The 24,419-nt window shown below is 31.8% G+C and overlaps 1 protein-coding gene across 1 annotated transcript in view; it reads right to left on the bottom strand.

Annotated features, from left to right (window-relative positions):
- The window catches only part of LOC147073759 (uncharacterized), a 383,820-nt gene extending 360,559 nt beyond the window's left edge, over window positions 1–23,261 (bottom strand). The window contains exon 1 of the mRNA XM_085944678.1: window positions 23,075–23,261. Within this exon, the coding sequence (XP_085800804.1) occupies window positions 23,075–23,261 (187 nt within the window). The remainder of the gene's footprint in view (window positions 1–23,074) is intronic.
- Between the last annotated feature and the right edge of the window lie 1,158 nt (window positions 23,262–24,419).

The raw sequence follows: 24,419 nt of genomic DNA, 5'->3' as shown, positions 1-24,419 counted from the left end.
AAGTATTTTTTACCTTTATTGCTTGTACTGTTTTAATTCTGAATTGAGAACCTAAGGTACCCAAGTTATCTGAATCTTCTTAAAAGTTTAATATGCGACTATAAATTTTACATAACAATGGATTTCATCACACATGGGAATTGAGGAAATGAAAAAATTGATGATCTTGCAAAGATATCAATGCCAAAGGATGCCAGAATGCTTACACTGGAATGTGTCCATAAATAAAATGTACCAAAGCATATTTATAGAATTATACTACAGGTTATCTTTAGAAAAGGGTAAATGGAGCAAGTCCATATTACCTTCTCCATGCCCGGTGGCCCGGTGTGTCGAGTCGCATCTGAGCATAAATAAGGTGTAGCGGCGGCCCTCATGGTGCAGTGCGTAAGGCGCTTGCCTTACACTCGAGAGTTCTGGGTTCGATTCCCGGTTAGGACACAATATGTATGTGTTTTTCTCAAAACGTGGGTGTTTGTGATTGATGAAAAACCAAGGAAATGGTTATTAATAATTAAAAAAACAAAAAAAAAGATGTAGCTGATATTGAGACTAGTCTCGACTACACACGTTGAATTTATCGATGTGATTTCATTGTCATTAAAAACACAATATGTAACTTAATGTACTACCGCACATAGCATCAGAGCGACATTTTTGATAGAAAAAAATATCTGCTGGTTTGTCCAATGTAACAAATTTCGCAATTTGATAAGCATTTCATGTAACAACTGCTAGTTAATTTTTTTCGCAATTAACTAAGATGCCCGTAGTTTATTTGGAAAAACATACAGGCGCGAATCCAGCAGATACATGTTCAAGTCCCGTCGGGTGTCGTATTTTTTTTCTACATAATGAGTTTTTCTAGTGTGTATATGCATGAGATGTTTTCAAATTATGTATATTCAATACATAGAATGTTACATTCTGAAATCATGTGTCTTATCAGTTGAATAAAAAAAATAGTTTATTAAATAAAAGCCTATAGAACTTTTATATTCTGTAAATATGTGGGATTTTTTTGTAATAATGATTGCTATTACTTTTATATCAATCGTATTTTTTAATCCGCAGCTCTTCAATTATACTACTTTTTAACAAAGTCGTATTCTAAGAAGTTTCCGACAACGACTGAGCAACCCCCCTTATCAGTCGCGTAAATTAATTCAAGTGAGGTAAGAATGAGAAGTTCTCCATTCCATTATAAGTTGCAGAAGAGCGGCGAGAGAGGATCAACTTTTGTTTCAGGACAGTAGTTATCGAACTTGTTTCCAGGATCGCTGTATCTCAGTTTCTAACAGGTATGTTATGTAACTGTCAATAGACACTGTTTCATCTAAAAATTCGGTTGATAGTTGCACAACTATGTATATCTTTGGACTTCTTGAAAACTCAATAATTTCGAGATATATTCAAAAGCTTTATTAATAAAATTTATGTTTTTCCTGGTTTTCATGACGAAATTATAAGTTCAAACTTGTCTATATAAAAATACAATTTTTCACTCAATTGACAAAGTTCCATTCTATCCATAATCATTTCGGGTACCATTTTTACCACGTTTTTCTTAGCTCGTATTCTTGTTTGTCCGGTGGTTGTTTATCCAGTATAAATCTTGCAATCGATTTTTAACTAACTTCCCGACTAGCTATACATTTGAAACTTTTAGAATATATCAGAACACGATGCCAATGCATTATTTTAATACTTTTAGCCATCTTTAAGTAGAATTTAATTCATTTTCAGTTAATTCTGTTTTGTATGAAAATTTATTTCGGAAGAAATCCGTAAAAAGTAAAATACTATTATCGGTTGCTAAGTGGATGGTCCTAGCAACTAAATTATTAATATATACGTGCGTTACTATGGAAATCAATTTGAAATGTCAAAATGACATTTCAGTATTCTATAATATTTATTCAGTACATATTTCTATCGTTCTCGTTATCGTTCATCTTCGGTGGCCGCGCAGCATGAGCGTTGGACTATCATGCCGTGGGTCCCAGGTTTGAATCCTGGGTCTGGCAAGTACACATATTGTTTTTCAATATGTGTGTGGGTCAGGGTATGGACCTAATAGGTTAAGCAAGTGGCTGACATCCATTTCTCGTAAAAACAAAAATCTGTTAATACAAACCTCTACTCTGTGGAGGCCCATATGATCTTATTAGGATCGGACATGGTCGAAGAAGAAGAAGAAGACATATTTCTATCAACTACAAAAAACGCATTTATTAATACATAGAATTGTCAAGTTTCTATGATTCAACAGAAAATTTAAAAACGTGGTAAGTATATAAAAAGTTTTTTTTATCTTGTAATTATTATATGTTTATATTTATATGCATAGCAATTACATTCTATTGGCTACATACTTTACTTGGATTAAACACAGACACATACATGACTTTTAGGAAAAATCTTAGAATAAAACAAGCATATTATGTTGCTTGCCGAGCGACCGCTAATTCAATCAAACTACCGATATTGATATCCCTCTTGTGGGTATTTTGCATTACCTACGTTGCTCGTAGTCATTTTTTTTGTACGTAAGATTAAATTATCATCTCTTTAAATATTTGTATGTAAAGATTCGCTTTTAAATTAAATAATATTACATACAGATAATTTATGTGCTTAAAATAGATTGAAAAATGTTATTAGTAATCTTAAAATCAATTAGTGATGTTCTCCTCAAATCAGTTAATTGGTTTAACCGGTTTCATTTCCTTGGATGAGTACAATATTACCATTTTGGGGTATTTTAGTTTTCCTATTTTAATACTATGTTAAACCTCATGAACCCCATCCACAAAAGCATTCACAAAAAAAAACATTAATAAATAACCTATCAATATAAACAATAGGTACGCAAAGTCAATTATGAATCATAAAAATTTAATTCGATTTAATAAATAATAATCATAGTTTATCATTGATAATGGTTGGAATCTTTATATGAAACCGTCTCTCTTTCAGACTTACATAAAATATAGTTAGTGCAAGTTCTGGGTGCTACAAAAGATTTACATTACAGTGCAATGTAAATAACAATAACTGGTTTTATAAAGAAAGTTTGTAGTTTTAAAACAGTGTAACTCCAAATTAAACGTATTGTTTGTATATAACACTACGCCAACAGTCATAACTATCGGGCTATTATATTAAATACATAATATAATATTATATCAAGATGTAGTTTTTAAATTTGGTCAAATCCACTTTTTAACAAAGTGAGAAAATACAATATTTTCATGCTTCCTTCTGTTTACTAGTAACAAAAAGACGCGTAGTCTCGTCTCATCTCATCACTTTTATAGTGTATGGCATCTAACTTTGCAATGATTGGTTGAAATGAATTCGACGATATTTAAAAAAACATTTGCTAGATTTATTTGCTATCGGAAATTAGTTCCATATTTAGTAAGCTTTTTAAACAATTTGAAGCTTAATTTGGATACTTTTGAAAGTGATGTAGCATTGTCATAAAAAATTGGAGTTGACTTTAAAAATCACCTACATATTTAAATAGGAGAAATCAGTGTAATAAGTAATCCTTGCGTGTAGATCTCAAAATCTGTAATTTAAAATGTAGTAAACCATTTCACGTAAATTTACACAAATCTAACTTTTCCGTGCGTTGTTCTTCTATGGCAAGGAGACATTCGTTACTAAATAGTTTATGCATTACCGTTCTGTGAAATACCTCTTCTGCGGTCAAGTTAGACGAAGAGGGAACAAAAATTGTATATCTAAATTTCTATATTTTTAAATGTAAAACGCCGTTTATGAATGGTTATAATATATTATGCGAATAGTAAATACCTCACCACTTCAGAAGTCACCTCAACTGGAGAAGTGTGGCGAGAGACCGGAGTGAGTGGAGAGCGGTTGTGGAGGAGGCTAAATCCCACCCCGGGATGTAGCGCCGTGGAAGAAGAAACACCTCACCATTATCATCATAATTTACCCAATGACACAAGACAAATCCTAGCATCCTCCAAAAACTACCTCCATCTCCCCCTATCTTAGACCAATATCTAGCATATCCGTTGACACTGTTCTTCCACTGGAATCTGGGTCTACCGATGGACCTCCGACTGTCCGGTTTAGTATCAAGGATTCCCTTCAGAAGATGAGCACTGTATATTTTTACTACGTAGACCACCCATCGGAGTATATCAAGTTTAATGAATGCGGATGTACATTCTTCTTAGAAGAGAGTATAGAGCTTATGCTGAATACGCCATTCTTCTCCTTCCTGTATTGGTTCATATAATTTTGCTTCAAATAATTGAGTGCACGTTCATCGTCCTCAGTGAGAGCCTAATATTCCGACCTATAGGACAGAATCGGTCAGATTAGCGTCTAAAACATAAGATTTTTTTACGACTAAAGAATATGTGAGAACATCCGTTTACTGCTTTGACTCTTCGTTTTATTTCGTCACTTCCTTATGACATTCTTTATCATCAAGCCCATGTTTTTGCGGATGCTCCCAAAGCAGTGAAAGTTTCTACTAAAGCATATCTAGCTCTGACAATTATGTCTACATCATAAACACTTGTGTAAGTTTATTGTTATAATGCATTGTGCTCTATTAACAAACAAATATTGAAATACAAATTCATTTCAAAAGATCCACCAAAAGATATTTACAAAATACAAAGGACACGAAAGTGCTGATGTGAATTGTAAGTACCTAAGTTTACTGTTTATTTTGAAATTTTGTACACTCACTGAAAACACGATCTTCGCCTTCAATCAGATTATTATTTAATGGAATTTTTCATTCAATAAACTCATTAATGTACAGCCAGCGCAGAATTTAGGTCGCTGTTTCAATTTTTTTATCGAAGCCTCCGCCCACCCCTATTCTTGGGCTACGTCTACGTTACACGCGCTAAAATTCGTTATAATCTAACGTAGCTGTATTTATTTTTATTGATTCGGTACGTGACTTTCTCAAGGTGCCGTATAATGGGAACGCCATCTCGTTGAAAAGTTTTCAAGTAGAAATTATACTTCAGTGTCTACTTGCGATTATGTAAAGGGTGGCACATTAATACGCGGCCGTGGAGAAGATAACGAAAAACGTTATTGCAATTTTGATATTATAACCTAAAATAGGCACCAAGCTAGGAGGGGGGAAATTTATATGAAAGCATGTTAACCAAGATAATAATAATAGATTTCCACGGAATGTCTAAAGTTTCGTTGCACTGGATTACACTTATTAAAAAATAACATATACATGATTTCCTAGACTACCGATTTACCTACTTGGCTACCACGGTTGCAAATAAATATCGTCACCTCAATGATTAATACTACAACTTTAATTTCCAATGTTTTTGAGATAGCTATTTAATATGATTCTACATTTCCTTCTCGACAAAATGATAAAATTAGGTAAGTCAAAAGTCAATGGGAACTGTATTAATTTTGTGTTTGAAAATATTAGACAACTTTAAAACCATAAATGCATTAAATAAATAAAATAATATATCTACAATATTTTAGTGGAATGCCACAATAGAAGTGTGAAGTTATCCTAAATTAAACCTACAGTGAAAAGTCAATTGTAGCTAACCTTTTATTTAGAGGTCCTTTTTTGCTTCAATATTATATATTTAGATTCTATATAATATGAAGGTTTCACCAATATTTCTTGCATCAATAATGTCGTGTGATGCGGTATATTTACCAAACTATATGTTCGTTCTTTTTAAAATTATAACACCATATCATCACCTCAATACTGCAACTAGATAACTTGATTTTCACTATTTTTGAGATAGCTATTGGATATGATTCTACATTTCCTTCTCCACAAAATGTAATGTGAAGTTAATGGGAACTGTATTAATTTTGTGTTTGAAAATATTAGATAACTTTAAAACCATAAATGTATTAAATATATAATATATTATTTACAATATTTTTTCATACAATTGAACATTATTTAATTGTTCCCAATTAGACAAACACCATTTTACATTTTTATTTTAAATAATAATTATAACCTAGATTTATGTTAATACCAGAGAGTTGGAGTAGAGCTCGTAGCAGGAGCACGGAGCAGTGGAGCAATGGGGTTTTTCCCGGAAGAGGAGCGGAGCCGGAGCACCGAAAATTTGTAGTGCTCTACTGCTCGGGATATTTTTTTTTATTATTATAATAATAAAATAAGTAATAATACATTAATATTAAAAAAATATAATGTAATAATTAGAATAATAATAAATATTTCAAAAGTAGGTACCTATAATTCACGAACGTCTATTTACTTTCGAATTTCATTCGATTGCGTGGCGCCCAGTTGTCCCGGCGCCGAATCGTCCTAGCCCACAGAAATATACTTATATCGTATTATGTATTAGTATAGAAATCAACTTAGTTTATTAGTACGTCATAATTACACTGCAGACATCTTTTGGATTCTACTATAAATAAGTCTAAATTATTAATTGTCTTGATATTTGAATAGCATAATATCTTATTTGATGAACAAATATAATAAATCGCACATTATTACCCACTCGTATATAAATTTGAAAATATGTTTCCTGTATACCTATTTACGTTTATTCATGATGTAAAATTTTAACACTCTCCTGTTACAAATTCGTATACACAAGAGATATTGTAATGAAAGGAAATCACTTTAATATAACCGCAACTTATATAATGTAATACTAAAATTGTTTTAGTTAGATGCCGTGGAATGTATGAGAGTTATTATGGGATAATAATATTCTGCGGTGCAGTGCAGTAGAGAGTATTTTATTAATTAATATTTTATTAATTAAATTTAATAATTAAAGATGATAACTAAACTTTACGAAGAAGAAACTGTCGCTGAAGTAACTTAATTATCTAGTGGTAGCTAATAGGTAAAAAATGTCCAACACGTTGACAGTCAGGTTGCTGCACCTAAAGTGATATAATCCTAGTACTGCAATATGTCCAACGCTTAGGATCGCTGACTCTAGTTTAATCTAACTGACTGACTAGGGCAGCGGTGGCGTATCTATGGTATGCGTGCCATGCTTGGCATGCACGAAAATTCTGCTGGTATGTGGAATAATAATTTTATTATAAAACATCAATGGAAACGACTATTATACGTCGCACCTTGCAAAAGAGAGATTTTTAATATAAGCAATAAAATGTGAAAATGTGACACTGGAATGTTAGCCGTCTCGCACATCAAAACTCGTCTCGTCTGCTGCCTGTCAAATACGTCGATGTGACGTCATCGTTATTCACAAAACACACGTTTTCAATTGGAGCTCCACATATTGGTGAAATGCGACTTTTTAGTTTGAAAAAAACATCTAGTGCTGCTAGAAACAGATTTATGGCCGTGCGGCAGTCGTCCGAGTTTAGATGTGAGAGCCGGATTAAATTTACAATGGCCTTTTTATCTACTTTCTTCGTGTGCTTTCTTTAAAAAAAACTCAACTATTTGTTATTGGTGCCATCGGCCTATTCCTCGATCATTATGAAAAGAAATTAGAGTATTATTTACGAAGAATTTATCGTGGTTTTTCATAACAAATGTGTCTCATTTAATCTTTAAATATTTACTTAATTCGATGATTAAAGATTTTTGAAGTTATACTTCTTTTGGCACGTTTGGGAAAACAGAACAGAGTGTATTTTTGGCGTGTGATAAAGTTGCGCGCGCCGATGCAACACAATTTATTATTATGATTCATTTTGGTCTGCATTGTGTCATTTAGTTAGTCGTTCAATACAACCAAGTAAATAGCACGTGTTGTAAACATAACCAATATTGTGTCATAATATATATATATATATGTTTATAAACAAATTTCTGGAGACTAACATTCTACACTGTTAATTTATATTCATAAAACTTTATTTATATTGAAGTGTATATTTATTTTTCATTTTAAAGATTGTATATCAAGATTTGAGGCTCTATTTTATGTAAGTATTATGTATGAGTAAAACTATATATAAATAAATAAATAAATTTTGTGAATGTTGAGTTGGTAAATAATTCAAACAATGGTATGTTGTAAATTTACAATATTTAGACACTTCATTCACAAAAATACATATTTTTACAGTTTAGGATAATATTTGTCGTATATCCCATGTCAATTTATTTATTGGCGGTTTATAATAATTATAAGAATTAATAAGACAATAATAATTATTGTTATGTTATTTTTTGTTTTGTTACGCCAAAGAAGTATAACTTCTAACGCGCGTACTAAGTACACACACCATTTTTTTTTAATATAGAATCAGTTATCTTTCTGATTTTTTGATTACCACGTAAGATTACTTTTTTTGTTAATTCATTTTTTCTCTGTAATTTTATACAAATCTCCATAAAACATAGCAAGAATGTATTTTATATACTTAAATAAAACCGAAAAATAAGACAGTGTAATAATGCACACATATTTATGCTAGAAACTAATTTATTCTATATTCAAATATATTCTTTTAAACTTCTCCAGTGGTTTATATAACGAGGATCATGATTGGATGATCAAAACACATAACAAAATAACAAAAGTTCTGCCTTCGAATTGTATAACGAGAAATTCATGACTCCATTTCAAAGTTTTTAATGAGTTTTTATTGAAAATTACACGAGGGAAGCTTCGAGAAACAATGACATGCATAAATGAGTTGTCACTTGGTTTGCTTTCGCCTATAAATATATTTACATAAATTTATGCCATACAATAAATAATCTGCTAGAAAATCAGAAACCATATAAATAATATTAATAAGATCATTAGTAGTAGAAGACTGACAATTTCCCCTATGTGAAAGCAAAGCGTGTCACTGCTTCCTGTCCTTTTTTACCACCATTCAGCTGGGTTGCTCCAACCAATCATTATACAGACTTATAGCTGGTAACACCAGGCAGGTAACTATTTACCTACTTTGAGATCCCTTAGCGTAGTGATATTCAAAGTGTATACCTTAATTTAATGCGCTGATGCATGATTGCAAAATATATACATTTGTATACTCGGGTCGATTTTTTCTTTAAACGATTATAAGATTTAAACTGCTCTTCCCTTATTGCATATGTACCTATTGTTATGTACGAAGTCTATATCGGACGTAGGTTATTATTTTCAAAGTTGCCAATTTGTTAAATATTTTTCCACCAACAGTTAAAATGGTTTTACTAATTTTCACAACTTTGATGGCATTTACCTTTACTATTCGCTTTTGCTAATTATTTACTAATACGTTTTCAAAATGTTATCTGCAATCCTAAATGTCCTTGACATTGTTTGCTATTTTTTCAAAACGGCGGATTATAGAAGTAATCAATTCCAAAAGTAATAGCTTCATAATATGACTCATTATCAAACGACCAATCCCCGATCAACACCGATCAGAACAGATTTAAAAAGCTATCGAATTGAATCTGAAGAGAAAATACTCAATTAACAGTTCGTAAATGTTCACGCACACTCTAGTGCACGCCAACCAAGGTCTTGGAAAGTTGCTTCTGTGACACATTCGGCACAAATTTGAAGAGCGCCTTACGTTCGTTACGCTACGGTATACACCTGCATAACGGGTGTGGAGGGAAAAGCAAGTTCGTAAAAGTTCAAAAAAGGTCTTAAATCTGATTCTAAAGGGAAATTTTCAATTCAAAAAATAAATATAAGTATTGTTTTTAAACATTTTTTTAAATAATAATCAGGAAGAATTTTCTAAAAATAATCTCAATCGAATGCGGAAATATCTGGCAAAAAATGTCAATTGCTTTTGTTTGAATGCATTGCTTATTTCAAACGATAGTATTTTTTGCGAAATAAATTGTTCCTTTGATGTTACTGTGCTATGTAGTAGGTACCTATGTACTATATAAGTGAGGACTTGTGCGGATATATTTCTCAACAGAGCAGTCCGAGAGATCTAGAAAGCGGTTCAATTTGTGTATAGGATGATAATAAAAACAAAAAGACCTTTAAAACTTTGTCCATAAAAAGAAATATTGTAAAGGAAGCCTGGGTATTTTTATTGAATCAAACGAATTTAATATCGTTTTCCGAAATGCGTTTCAAATACTTTTATTGATTATAATATTAAAATACCCGGTGTTGCCCCAGTCAAATGTAGCTGTAAATATTTTTTTATTATATCAGAGTGTCAGCAGTGTAGGGTTTATTCAAATAACTGCAAATCTCGCTTAGTCAGGAAAATCCAAAATGTTAAAGAGTTTTCACAGCATGATACTTTTAAATGGAAAATAGCCTCCGATTGATATCCTAGCGCATTATGCAATGAACTACGAAGATCATCTCTTACCTCCTTCATCAATGGTAGTATTTGCCAAACTTTTTACCTGATAGAGAAGGGGGGGGGTGTTTCGTATAAAAATAATTTAAATACCTATGCAGATACTTTTGTAATATGAATCAAAAAATAAAATCTTAGTATATCATCATCATCATCATCAGTCTGAATCTATCCACTTCTGGATGAAGGCCTCTTCAAGCTGTTTCCGCTTCTCTCGGTCCTGTGCGTTGTGTTGCCACGTACTTCTGCACAACTTTATCATTTCATCGATCCAGTGGCCTCTAGGTCTACCTTGCGGACGTTTTGTACCTTTTGGATACCACTGGATGGCTAAATTCGTCCTACGATTTTCTCTTCTTCTAGCAATGTGTCCAGTTCATCTCCATTTGAGGCTTTTAATGAACTCTATCACATCGCAAACTCTTGTCTGCTTCCTTAGTCACTCATTCCTCTTGTTGATCTTTCGCGTTATGCCCAGCATGCACCTCTCCATACCGCGTTGTGCTACTCTAAGTTTCTGGATCTCTCTTTTACTTAGGGTCCATGTTTCACACGCACATGTGATTACGGGAAGCACACACTGGTTGAACACTTTGCGCTTTAGGCACAGTGGAAGGTCACTTTTGAAGACATTATTTAAGCGGCCAAAAGCAATCCAGCCTAGCTTTACTCTGCGAACAATTTCATCAAATATACATCCATCTATAGACACTGCTGTCATTCACTACGTTCACCAAAAAACCATTATCTAACAATAAAAGAATTCATGTTTCACTCACTATCACAAATAATTAAATTTCTAACAATACTTTATGTTGCAGGAAAATATTGTTAACATGTCAACGTGCGGACGTGGCACAAATAGAAAATATTCTACGCGGAGAACTTCGGGTAAAGTTTAGCAAAAGAATTATTCGCTCAAGCAAATGTAATGGAAGTGCACGAGACCATTTTTCTTTGAACGTCAATAAATATGATGTTAACCCTTTTTTCTCTTGTATGAACGTATACTAAAAAGTTGTACATCTTTAAGAAACATTTATATTTCATTACTCAGGAAAATGTAATTGTATTGACATATATTCTGCGACTAGTTTCTTTTATAATATCACGTTGCTTTGGTTCTAGAGATACCTCAGCAAGTACATATTATATTTTTACGACAGTAAATTTATCTCAATGAGTTTTTTACTACTATTTTTACAATATTTATATATATTTATATAGGACCTATAAACCTATATTTTAAAATTTGTCTAACAATCCTGTTAACCTAATCCTGTGTAAAAAAGTAGACATGTCACATTAATTTAACCTAAGTTTAAATAAATACAATAATTTGTGCAATTATCCATTGGTTGGAATATCGTGTTGTACACCTTATTTTCTCAATGACCGTTAGACCATAAATATGTATATAGTTCAACCTGAAGTACAGTATTGTACTTCTCTAATATTCGTTGATTATCTTGTTCAATTAATTATTTATTTTACCAAATGTCAATTTTTCTGGAAATAATAAATTAAAAAATAAAACGATGAAGGTAATTGGTTTTTTTGTTGAGAGGATTGGTGCCCTTCCCTACATTATCTTTATGGGACTGGCAAGGTATTGCGTTAATGAAATTTGAGATCATTTAAGATTAATTATTTGAAAACAAAAATTAGTATAAAAATATATAAAATTCCTAAAATAAGAAAACTGTATTTTTTTTAATTTAATTACCAAACATTTTGCAGTCTTAGTACACCAACCGTTGTAGTTATTTTATTAAATTCACTCACATCGAGGTTAACCATTTGTAGTTGGTTTATAATAAAATCTCTTTTTTTCAGTTATTACACAAAACTATTATTTTTTATCTATTGAGATTATGAGTCTTCGGAGCTGTATGTGTGGAGGATGGCACGTGGCGAGGAAGGTACAACCATGAAATATATGCGTTGTATGAAGATTCACCTGTAGTCTCGTACGTGAAAGTGGGGCGACTTCGTTGGGAAGGCCATATCTCAAGAATGGAAGACACCCAACCACCAAAGAGGCTTCTCTTCAACATACCAGAAGGGAAAAGGAGGGTCGGGAGACCTAGACTGCGGTGGCTGGACTGTATAGAAAGAGACACAGCATCCCTGAGACTAAGGCGGCGGAGGGAGCTTGCGGCAGACAGAAGGGAGTGGAGACGTTTCCTGGAGGCGGCCAAGAGCCACATTGGGCTGTAGTGCCGGTGATGATGATTATTTTTTTATTTTTGTATAGACACATATTATTATATTAAAATACGGGACCAATCTTTTATGTTGACTTTATTGTTTCACTTTGATTTTAGATTACATCACAGTATATATTATATTGAACTGCAACCTTATATTATAACGAAAGAAAATTAATTAGTTTTACATTGTCTCGGATGGACATGGACAACGACTACTTATACCAACTGTTCGGTGATGTGTGTTTGTATTATCGACCGGGATAACAGAAATATGGACCCTCTGGGAATGTCTTAGGAGCAGATACCCAACTGAGATTGCCACGCTCTCAAGTAAGCTTTGACTAAGTTCAATGAAAGACGTAATTGAATAAAAAGTGCCATGGGAGAGACAGGCACGGAGACTTAACAGAAATAAATGAATTCAATGATATATAAGATACAAAACAAAAAGCTACAACAATATGTACAAACAAAACTACGTGAAGATCTTCAATGCAATATAATTGGCTTTTGTGGCGACTAAGTCGGACGGTTCGATAGGCTCAACAGCTAGTTGGATCGATTTGAGTATCTCTTACCTCTCGAAGCATATTCTTGAACATTCCCAGAGGACGGTTTTCATCCTGTAGTTCTCCGACACTATCGATCGAGACAGTTAGTTTTTATTTTCTGCCGATAGAAGTTACTATACCGTTATATTAATAATGTATTTGTCAATTTATTTTTGTAATGTTTAATCACCTATTTAATTGATCACATATCATTTAAAATTGTATAACGATGGCCTAAATTCTCACATCTTCGCATTGGCGGCGTGATATTGCTCATTTTGTAAACAGACTTAATCAAACAGAACACCACATCGTATTTTGTTGAAGTTCATATTATAAATAGTTAATAATGATATCAGGCTTTCTAGATTCCTATTAGTTCATAATACAATTACTAGACTATTGTAATCCAACTATTAATTTCGCAATAAATTTACAACGATCGTCTTGCAAAGCTTTCACACTAACTTGACACTTCTGAAGACACTTCATGGTCACCCTTCGATATTATTTATATGAGTCCTGTTAAGGTAATTTCACACCACATAACCCAGCATAATTATAATTACAACAGACCCGACAGATTAGAGGTCGAACAATGTAGTAGTGATTGAGTACCTACAAACTGTACAATATTATAAGATACTAAATTAATAGCTTTTAATGTCAGTTGATTTTCACGCATTATCTAGACAACGATTTCTGTGTGCGAAATAAAAAAGGAGATTTTTTTACTTTAAAAAGAGTTTAATATGTTAAATTAACCATTATACTTATATGGGTAAAATAGAAAACATTTAAGTTTGATCGTCGCTGCTGAATTAGTAATTTCTATAAAGACACATCTCTTCTGACTCCATTGTCTCCGTTTTTATTTCACACGCATAATTAATTAATTACGGATTTTTTCCTGAAAATTGAAACTTTTATGTACTTAAAACTCTACGAATAAACTCGAAATACATTTAAGCTTGGTTGGGATACGATGGAGCTTATGAATACACACATTATAGGCATAAAGCCCATTGACGCAGCGAGTGCGGCGCTCGCGCAAAATTTCTACAAGTGGCGCGTAAATCAACGAAAATACAACGTAATCAAATACGCCAGCGCCCACTGGATTTCACGACGCATTATACGCGCCCGCCGCATGAATCATCGTTTTTTCGCGAATCACCGCTTCTCGGCGATACGAATGAAAGAAAATACAATGGAGTCCATTCATTGAACACGGCTACCAAAATTACGCCGCTCGAGGCCTCGTCGATCGACGGGCGAAAAGCAATTATTTAATAACAGAGAATCATTGTTTAATTTTATTGCGTGTCAAGTTTATCGCTAGTTGAATAATGTCGTCGTAAATATTTATTACAAGCCCCGAAATAATATAATATTTTTATTGCTTTGTTATGAGAGACGCTTTAAAAATAATTGTTTTGTGCTGCTTGGGCCGCTTATTACATAGGTGAAGGGTAATGCGCGGGAAGAGACGTGTGATTATGGTTATGAATAAACACTGCATTCGCCGACTTCGCCCGCTCGACGCGTTCTATGAGCGCTATCGCATAGGAATACAAAATATAAATCTCAATACCGATATTTCATATGGAAAAACGGTAACAATGTTTTCCCAAAATGAAAGAAAATTTCGCCCAGAAACCAAAATCTAGACACCATTTTTCATCTCTTGTCAAGTTTCGTTCAAAAGTCGAAAGCTTTCCCAATATAAATTATTTAATGTTTTCGTGACGTTGGCACTGTATTCGCATGATTCAGTAATTTTCGATAGGTACAGCTTTCATCAATTTTTCTGCATTCTAAGTACCAAAAATATCGGTATTTTAAATTCTTAAAATCGATAAATACTGGAATATTGGCATTGCAATACCTAATAAGAATGAATCAGATAAAAAAAATGGTTGATATGCGAACTGATAGATATAGAGAACAGAAAGGTATACAGCAACTTGGTCACTAGAACTCGATAAAAATACTTACCTACCTCAATAAAAATAATGCTTTTAAAAACTTTTAATTTAATAAACTCTGTCTATACTGCAATCTCAAAATATCTTTAACGTAATTCAAAAATTGGGTCATATCTTCCGGTGTAATATAGCCAATGCAATGAGCCGAACGCGAGTAGATTGGTTGAGAGAAATATCGATTTCATTTCAGTTCATATAGCAGGCTACAATACTTCCGCCAGTCAGTGTTTTAGTAGTTTGATCAATAAACATAAATATATATTATTATTCGTGGTTTCATATGATATTATTGACATTGTGATGCTCAAAATATGCCACTAATAAAACAATACTTTTTTATCGTTTAAAATAGATTCTGTCATATAACTAAATCATATATGAAACATTAAAAATTAATGGGGGTAAATTTATCTTTAATTCATAATTCAAAAAGAACACCACACGGTTTCATGCAGTGCAACAAACTACGAACAAATCGTCCATAATATTATACACAAGGACTGATTAATCGATAAAAATGTAATAATTTACAGTAGTAACATGGCACAACTGTAATGGAAAACGGGATATAACTTACCCAATACAGTGATACATTCTTTCGAAGGATAAGACATACACTGGGATATAGTGCAAGAAAAAATGAAGGATTTTGGCTTGGAGAGTATTTAGAGTTAAAACATTGATATGGCGATTTAGAAGCTCAAAAAGCTCAAAATAATTAACGTATTTTTTTCATATTTATGTATCATAGTACTTTCAATTCTACTCAGGAATTTCTGTAACAATATTATTTCTAACGCATATACATACGTTCTCTTTTACACCCACATACACTTATTCAATAATTTTCCTTACAGTAGCCTTTGGGAATAAACCCTGATAAGGTACCGCATACCATCTTATAAACTGTATACTTAACCATATAGGTAAAAAAGTAGCGTGAAAATTCTGGGAAATCTTCAACTAGTGAATAGATAGCGGACAACAATGATTACAATTGAAAAATACAATAAACTTAAAATTCTTTGTAATAAATATTTTTTCACGTATTTGAGCTTTGTGCTTTTGATTAAAAACAACTAAAGGTAGAGCTTTTTTCTTTATGCAAGCAAAAAAATAAAACACCTCTACAAATTTTAATAATTCGTCTTTCAAGATGAAACAATAAGCATTTTTATCGCAGACTTCATAAAATCTTTTATCGTGTTTCGTATTGTCATATTAAACGAAATATAGTAATTTATTTCGTTGTCTTCAGCATAAACTTAATATTAATACATATTAAGTAGGTATTGTGTTCCTCAAAAGTAAGTAAGTTTCTCCTTTCGCGTTTTCAAATATTTTTTGCGACATAAGGTGGAAAAAAGTTATGTTTCGTTGAAGAAAAAAATTGACACGGGTCGGAAAGCCAAAGAAGAAAAATGTACATAGACTGCCAAAAAGAATAGAACTTCTAAAGAAGTTTTTATTTTATCTTCTTATTTTGTAAACGATTGAAATAGTAATAAAGTTTTTATGTACCTACTTTAAATAAAATATTTTCAAAAGTATTGTTTTCAATACCTACCTGCGAACATATTATATTAAATTAAACAGTGAGATTTAGAAAATAATTATTGTTATATTATGTAAGTACAAAATTTCCATTTTATTATTATAATTCCATGCCGAATTAATGAATTTATTTATAGGTAGGTACACATAACAAATTCAAGGCGTTCACAGCATGATGAAACATAACTAAAACAATGTATTAATAATATAATAAACTATTTCTTTTAGTCAACGAATAATTCAAAAGATTTGAGAATGTCACATTCTATATAAGTATTGAACATATTTTGAAAACATCTTATGCATATAATAGGTACCCACTAGAAAAATCTTTTTTAGAAAAAAAATCGACACCGACGAGATATGAACCTGTAACCACTGGATTTGCGCTGGGAAGTGCAAGTACATTATAAAAACTAAATATTTTGAGTGATTTGTAACGTCGGTTAGTAATTAATGTATTTAATTGATACCAACGTTGATTTAATATACAAAAATCCGATTTCCATAATTATTAACGAAATTATGTAATAATTACTAGTTTAATTCGTCGTAATTAAGTAGAATAATTGTAGCTTAATTATAAAAGCATATTGGCGCGAATCCAGCAGTTAAAAGTTTATGTCCCGTGGGGCGTCGTATTTTTTTTCTAAAAAGGATTTTTTCTAGTGGGTACCCACCTATATGCATGAGATGTTTTCAAATTATGTATGTAATAATAATAATTAGCCATAACATTATATATTATATTAAAAGCAGTGTGATAAAAACAATACCAAACAATTTATATTATTATAAGTAGGCACAAGGTAGTCTACCGTATGAGCTAATACACCTGTGTTTATCTTAATCCGCATACATTTTAATGTACATACGTTAAAGCCGCAACATGGTGCTTACTGAATATGGCTGTGAGATCTATCATACATGGAGCTTTTTTTGAAGATTAGGTAATAATGGCTTTTTATTATTCAATAATGTCCTCCATTTAAACAGAAGTTTTATTGTGCACCTATGAGATCTGGGTTCTATTCTAAGGCACGTAAGAAAGCTTAACGGTATCGTCTTTTGAATTTTGAAAATCTAGCAGTCGAATTATATGGGTACATTGCTACGACTACGCTAGGCACGTTCGAATTTGTGAGAAGTGGCACTTCACGTGGCTGGGACATGCACACCGGACGAGACCGAGATGACTCGCCCGTGCTACAGGAAACTTTAAAATATTCGGTAAAAATAATTGGAAAGTGATGGCGGTGGATTGTCCGGAATGGAGCATGTTTTTAAAGAATGCAAAGACTTGCCAGATGTAGCATTACATATTTTAAGTTTAAGACGTTCAAAAAAACACATAAAAAATAATATATTACATATATAATATAAATAACGTATTAATAAAAGAAATTTTTAAATAATAATAGCGTATATAATATATTCTCCTATAATATAACTGTGGCAAAAACTCCTTACTGGGCGATTATTTGGAGCTAACATTTTATAAAAATAAAATCAATATTAGTAAACGACTAACAAATGTATCGATGTGAAATATTATAGAGAGTATTATAATAGTTTTCAGATACGCTGCATCGTAAATTTTCCATTAATACTCATGCGTTCATAGTTTGTAATAATCCGTTCGTAAATTTATCATTTTTAATTTCATATTTTTTATAGAATACCGTGACATCTACAGAAAAGTTATCGAAAAATTGCACTAAAAGTTTTATTATCTGCTTTCAAGCAATTAACTAAAAATTAGGTTTAAAAAAAAAACTTTTAGAGTTTAATTAAATTTTATTACTATTAAACTAGCACCATCTATTTTCTTAATTCTAAAACTTATATTATCTTACGACTAAGAAGTAGATACCTAGCTATTCACTATTATCCCCATAATAGTACCCACCTACCTTCTTACAAAGGTCACTCTTCGCCACTGAGATATTATCTGAAAGGCTATTTTTTATATCTCACTATCTTTGTATAAAATTCAATTATTTTATTTCGAATACGACTTACTTTTCTGTAACTTTATTATATAGCAAATATATTTTTTATATATATTTCAAAAATGAAATAAACTCCCGCCTTATCCATAACGCAGTAATTGATTAACAGATTCAAAGCAGTCTAGACTCGAAATACATTAAGAGAAATTTCATATCTTTTTCAGCGCCCGCGCGAATTTTCTTCATACAATTCTGATTGAAGTGTAAAATAATGATTAATGGGCCGAGCGTATTCATCTTTCAGATTCGCTCAACCTTCATTCAATTTCTGATGAATTGCATTACTTGGCGAACACTTTAAAACGTTTTTTTAGTTATTTGTGTTTCAATTAATGACAAATGAAAATCAGCAAAAATACTGCGGTAATAAACAATCAATCATTATTAACAAAAATAAAACTTAATACAATCTGTGCCTCAGAGTCGTTCTCTTTATATATTACGATATTACCACAGAATTGTTATGTAACCCGTTTCGCATTAGTATTAAGAGCATACATAAGTGAAACGGCAAATAATTTTCAACAGTAGGCGGGACGAAATTTTTTACTCGTCGCCAATCGGACACCGATAGTCGAGGTGTAAGCACGTCAATTTGTTTTGTGATGGCGTCGGAGGAATATATTCTTAAATCGTATAAAGATGACTAAAAATCGTTACCCATTTACTTGAAAAAGAAAACATTTCAATGAATATACTATTATTGTTACTAATATAACAATAACAAAACATTAAGTGGACGCATGTTGAATTTTTATGACAAATTATATTTCTTTTGGCTCGCGTCATTTGCATAATCCTCGCATCGCCTAGTCATGGTCTTTTTAGACCATGCCTCAACTGAAATATAGCCTTAATAAAGAAACATCTAATTAAAATATCTACTTGAATCTGGCAATAACATATTATGTAATGTTTATCTAACCAAATCAATATAATTTAATGGATTTCATGTTTTATAGAACGTTATCAGACACTTTTTAGTATACGTAAGTCTCCAATATAAAAGCTTTAAATATCAAAGCGTGATTAGAGTCGGTCATTCATAATCCTTGTCAGTTTTTTTTATGTATTTATTGTTGCGTGTATTAATTAATTATTTTATTAATAGTATTCAAATTATATATGTAATCACTAATCACAAATCGAGTTAATTAAAGAAATAAACCACTCAATCGATAACTGAGTCCAGTGATCGGTTACTGCGGTGCTTTTTAAAAATCTAAAGACTCTCCTAACATAACATTACGAAAGCATTAGTAACACCATATTTTTGTACGGTGACGAATCATGGAGTCTAAGGGCAAGAGAATGAAAGATGATCAATTGATGCTTTCTAAATGTGGTGTTGACGCTGAATGCTGAATTTCTTGGACAGATCACATGAGGAACCAGGCAATCATCCAAGGACTACAGCTAAATGAACGGCTTTCAGTAATATGTCTGAGACACATTTTACAATCTTCTTCACATATAATTCTGTGCAGACCAAATAACTTGGAGAGACTGGTAGTTTTGGATAGCAATCAGGGAATGTGAAGCAGAGGAAAAGCATCAGCACGCTAGAGCAATCAAGTAAATGAGCTTACTGGAAGCAGAGCTTATTCATTGTGCCCTAAAAGAAGTTCAACTCTGAGATGGACGGAGAGTCTTGGTCGCCCAGAATATGACTTAATTTCAAGGTACTCACGATCCTCAGCCATGAGGGAGCCACCTAGAAGAAGATTTATAACACTTTCGAAGACATTTTTAGTAGGTAACTATAAAAATCATATTTCAAGCGATTGCTTCTAAATAAATAAGATGATAATCTTTTTTGACTGTGTACCTACTTACGTATTTCTTAATTCATCGAAATATTCAAACTAATGCTAGTTTATTGCATAAAAAACATATGTGGAATTTTATAATCTTAACACTAAATTGCACTACTTATCTCAGTATAGCCTTAGCTTATAAATATCAGAGCACAAAAGTGTGATGTTTGAGAAAAATGCATTTTTAATTAATTATAAGAATAATATTGATTGAAATTGGAATCAAGCTTTTCTCATTTTACAACGGTTTTATTAGCTCGTATTCTTGTTTGTCCAGTACAAACTTGTTCTTGTGTGTCCAGTCCTAGCAACAAAATTATTAATATATACGTGCGTTACTATGGACATCAATATGAAATGTCAAAATCACATTTCAGTATTCTATATTTATTCAGTATTTTATCAAGTACAAAAAAAGTATTTATTAATAGGTATATAGAATTGTCAAGTTTATATGATTCAATAGAAAATTTAAAAACGTGGTATATGTTTTTTTATATTGTAATTATTTAAATATAAATATTTCCCATTAACTTACATAAAATATTTTTTAACATAATATTGTGTTTTTTTTTTTCAACAAGGTAATGTTTTTATAAAACGAATGTTGAACCTAATAAATTTACTACTAAATTTCATGTGAATTTTATCTTCAACTGGCGATAGCTGGTACTATGAACGTGTTTACATCACCATACATAAATCTTCACATTAATTATTCAACAAAAATCCAATTATCTAGTCTACACAGGATCTAGGAAAATAAACAAGAAAAACACTGGAAAATAGAGAAAATTTTCAAGTGAATATTATGATACACGGTGAAGGATTATGTTGGAAATTGTATTAAGTAAGAGGATTTTTCGGTATTCTGGATCACCATGTCGTCATCTTAATCCTGGTAATCCAGGCTTGGCTTAAGTATCTTCACACTTAGATCCATGGAAGTTATGTTATAGTATGTTATAATATGTCACAGTAAGTAACAATCTATCTATGTAAAAGAATTAACATCTCAAAGCAGTGCTGATTACGCACTTGAAGCAATCGATTCGTCAGAGTCGAGCCGGAGCACCAAAAATTTGTAGTTCACCTCTACTCCGGATGCTTTTTTTTGTATTATTAAATTTTCGTCCTAAAATCCAATGAATATATTATATTTGATACTTAACAACATTGGAATTATTTGAAATACGGCAACACTGCCGAGTGAGAAATAACCTCATTTTTTGACAGAATAGGTAGAATAATGAAAGACGATTTTCTGTAGGAAATTTTGTTTAATAGAATGAATAATGAAAAGCACGAATAATATGTATAAGTACCTTATTTTAAAACTATTTTTTTTTACATTTGTATACATATTATTTTTTTATCTGGAGCAGAGCAGACCCTCGAGCGGAGCAACTCAAAAAAAGTATCCGCTCAGTATATCTCAAATCAGATTTTTATGGGACGCCAACTCCATCATATACATTTATATGAATATGTCAAGTTCCCAGTACCCAGTAAATTTACACTATGAGTTTAAGATAGAGTTTGTTGCAATGGCGAAGGTTGGAGGTAGGCTGTTGAGATCCGAAATAAATATCGCAAACTAAACTTTGTCAGTCATACTTATTTGTTTTCATTGAACTAAGAATACGAATTGCAGATGGTGCTGGTTCGTTTTTAAAATTCAATTAAACCCTGCCTAAACCAAACTATCATAGTGGAGGTACGCTGTGAAGATCCGACAAAAATAATGTACACTTTGTCAGTCATCCTTAATTGTTTTCATTGAATTAATAGTATAAATTGCAGATGGTGTTGGTTAGTTTTTTTAATTCATGACGTTACCACTGCTTAAACTAAACCACAATAGATCAAAAATATTCTTTTATCTATAAAATTTCTAAAATTATTTATGATTTAATGGAATAATTTTAGATATTTTATAGATAGACGAATATTTTTTTTATTATTGTCTATTATTATGGCGTGGCTTATACGAGGTTTAATTGAATTTTAAAAGCCAATACTATCTGCAATTTGTAGTTTTTATTTAATGAAAACAAATAAGTATGACTGAGAAAGTTCAGTTTGCACAATTTATGTCGGTTGTTGATAGCCTACCTCCACCCTTTGCCACTGGTATGTACCATATTATTTTTATGTTTCTTCGTTTATTTATTTATTTTTTATGACCTGTTTTAGATATTCTATATGTAGAATCCCTGTGTAATTTTTTTGTTTAATATTTCATGAGATTTTTGAGGGTTGATTTCGTAAATCTGTTATACTCCAAAACCATTCAGCATATCATACCTTTTCAAATATTATCGTTAATAACATGCTACACTGCTTGAAAGGTGTTGCCATCACTTGGACCGTTCCTCAGTTTGAATCAAGTGTTCTATAGACTTTTGACTATTTTAGCGGTTAAAATTAATTAAACTTTTGTATTTATTTGTAGAGTTAGTAAAATAAACAATTATCAAATATCTTCTAGTAGACAAAATACGATTGCGCCGTGACACTATTCAAATCATTACATAGTATTATGATTTCCAGTAAAAAGGAGTAATGACTAAGATTAACAAGAAATCATGGATCCAAATTATTAAATTAAATTAAATAACTTACCAGTGATGAGCCACAGTTCTCTGAGGCAGTCATCTCTCGAGGCTTGGACACTCGCCCTCCTCGCCTGCTCAGGTCCTGACTCCAGATGGTGGAACATGAGGGCGCCGAGGAATATGTAGCCGACCACTGCCACAAGGAGTCCACCCTGAGAGCACAGGGCTCGCAGGCACACCCCTCCCCCACCCATCGTCCCAAATACTCCCCGAAGATCTCACATTAAATACAATAATTACAACAAGGGCTTGTTGTCCCTTATAAATCTCATACCAAGTAAAATATCTCAACTTGTAAAGTTTCTGTTAAATCAATGTAAAGTGTGAGTAACTATTATTATAATTTTGTATTCATTGAAATTATGTTAAGTCTTCCATGAAAACCTCAGATTAAATGAAACAACTCAATAGATGGATTTAGATATATTAGATTTTCTTAAACCGATTTCACTCTCGAATCTCAAATCTCAAATTCTCGACTTGCTTTGAATTCGATTTATTATGGTTGCACAAATATATAATATATACATGTTTATTATACGTCACTATCGCACTGTTTTAAATTAAGTTTATTTTTATAAAACAACCAATTAATTTTATGTAAATAGTTTTACAAATATCACTGAAATTCCTATTTCATTATTGAAATCGGCTTTAGGTTACGTCTATTAAGTAAATCACTAATTTGGTGTTAATTTGTTACATAAATAAAATAATCTGCAGTCGATTTTTTTCAATTTGTCACTTGTTTATTTTTTCACAAAACTGTGCAGTTTTTTAATGATATTTTGATAACGTTTTATTAATATTTATTTAAGAGAATATATTTTATACCTAAAATAATAAATACGTGTTCCATAATTAGTATTTTTGCCAGTGGCGAAGGGTGAAGAGAGGCTGTTAAGTTCCAACAAAAATAGTGCACACTTTTTCCGTCATACTTATTTGTTTTCGTTGAATAAATAGTACGTAATATCACAGATGGTGTTGGTTATTTTTTGTAAATTCATATACCCCTGCCTAAACTAAATTATAATCAATAAAATATAATATTCTTCTGTCTTTAAAATATCTAAAATGATGTAGGTATGATTAATGGCATAATTTTAGATATTTTATAGATATGCAAATATTTTTTGACAATTATCTATTATGGCTTGATTGCACGGTTTAATTGAATATTAAAAACTAACGTACACTATCTGCAATATATTGTAATAAGAAACACGTATGACTGACAATGTTTAGTGTGCACCATTTATGTCGGATCCAACCTTCGCCACTGCTTTGTGCAATACCACTGAAAGGATCATAATAAAAATCAATGGGCATGACAGTAAGTTAACCATCAA

This window comes from Rhyacophila brunnea, unplaced genomic scaffold (genome assembly GCF_057557595.1).
Source record: "Rhyacophila brunnea isolate RB1 unplaced genomic scaffold, BYU_Rbru_1.0 scaffold_17, whole genome shotgun sequence".
Classification (NCBI taxonomy): domain Eukaryota; kingdom Metazoa; phylum Arthropoda; class Insecta; order Trichoptera; family Rhyacophilidae; genus Rhyacophila; species Rhyacophila brunnea.
This window is presented reverse-complemented; position numbering and strand designations above follow the sequence as displayed.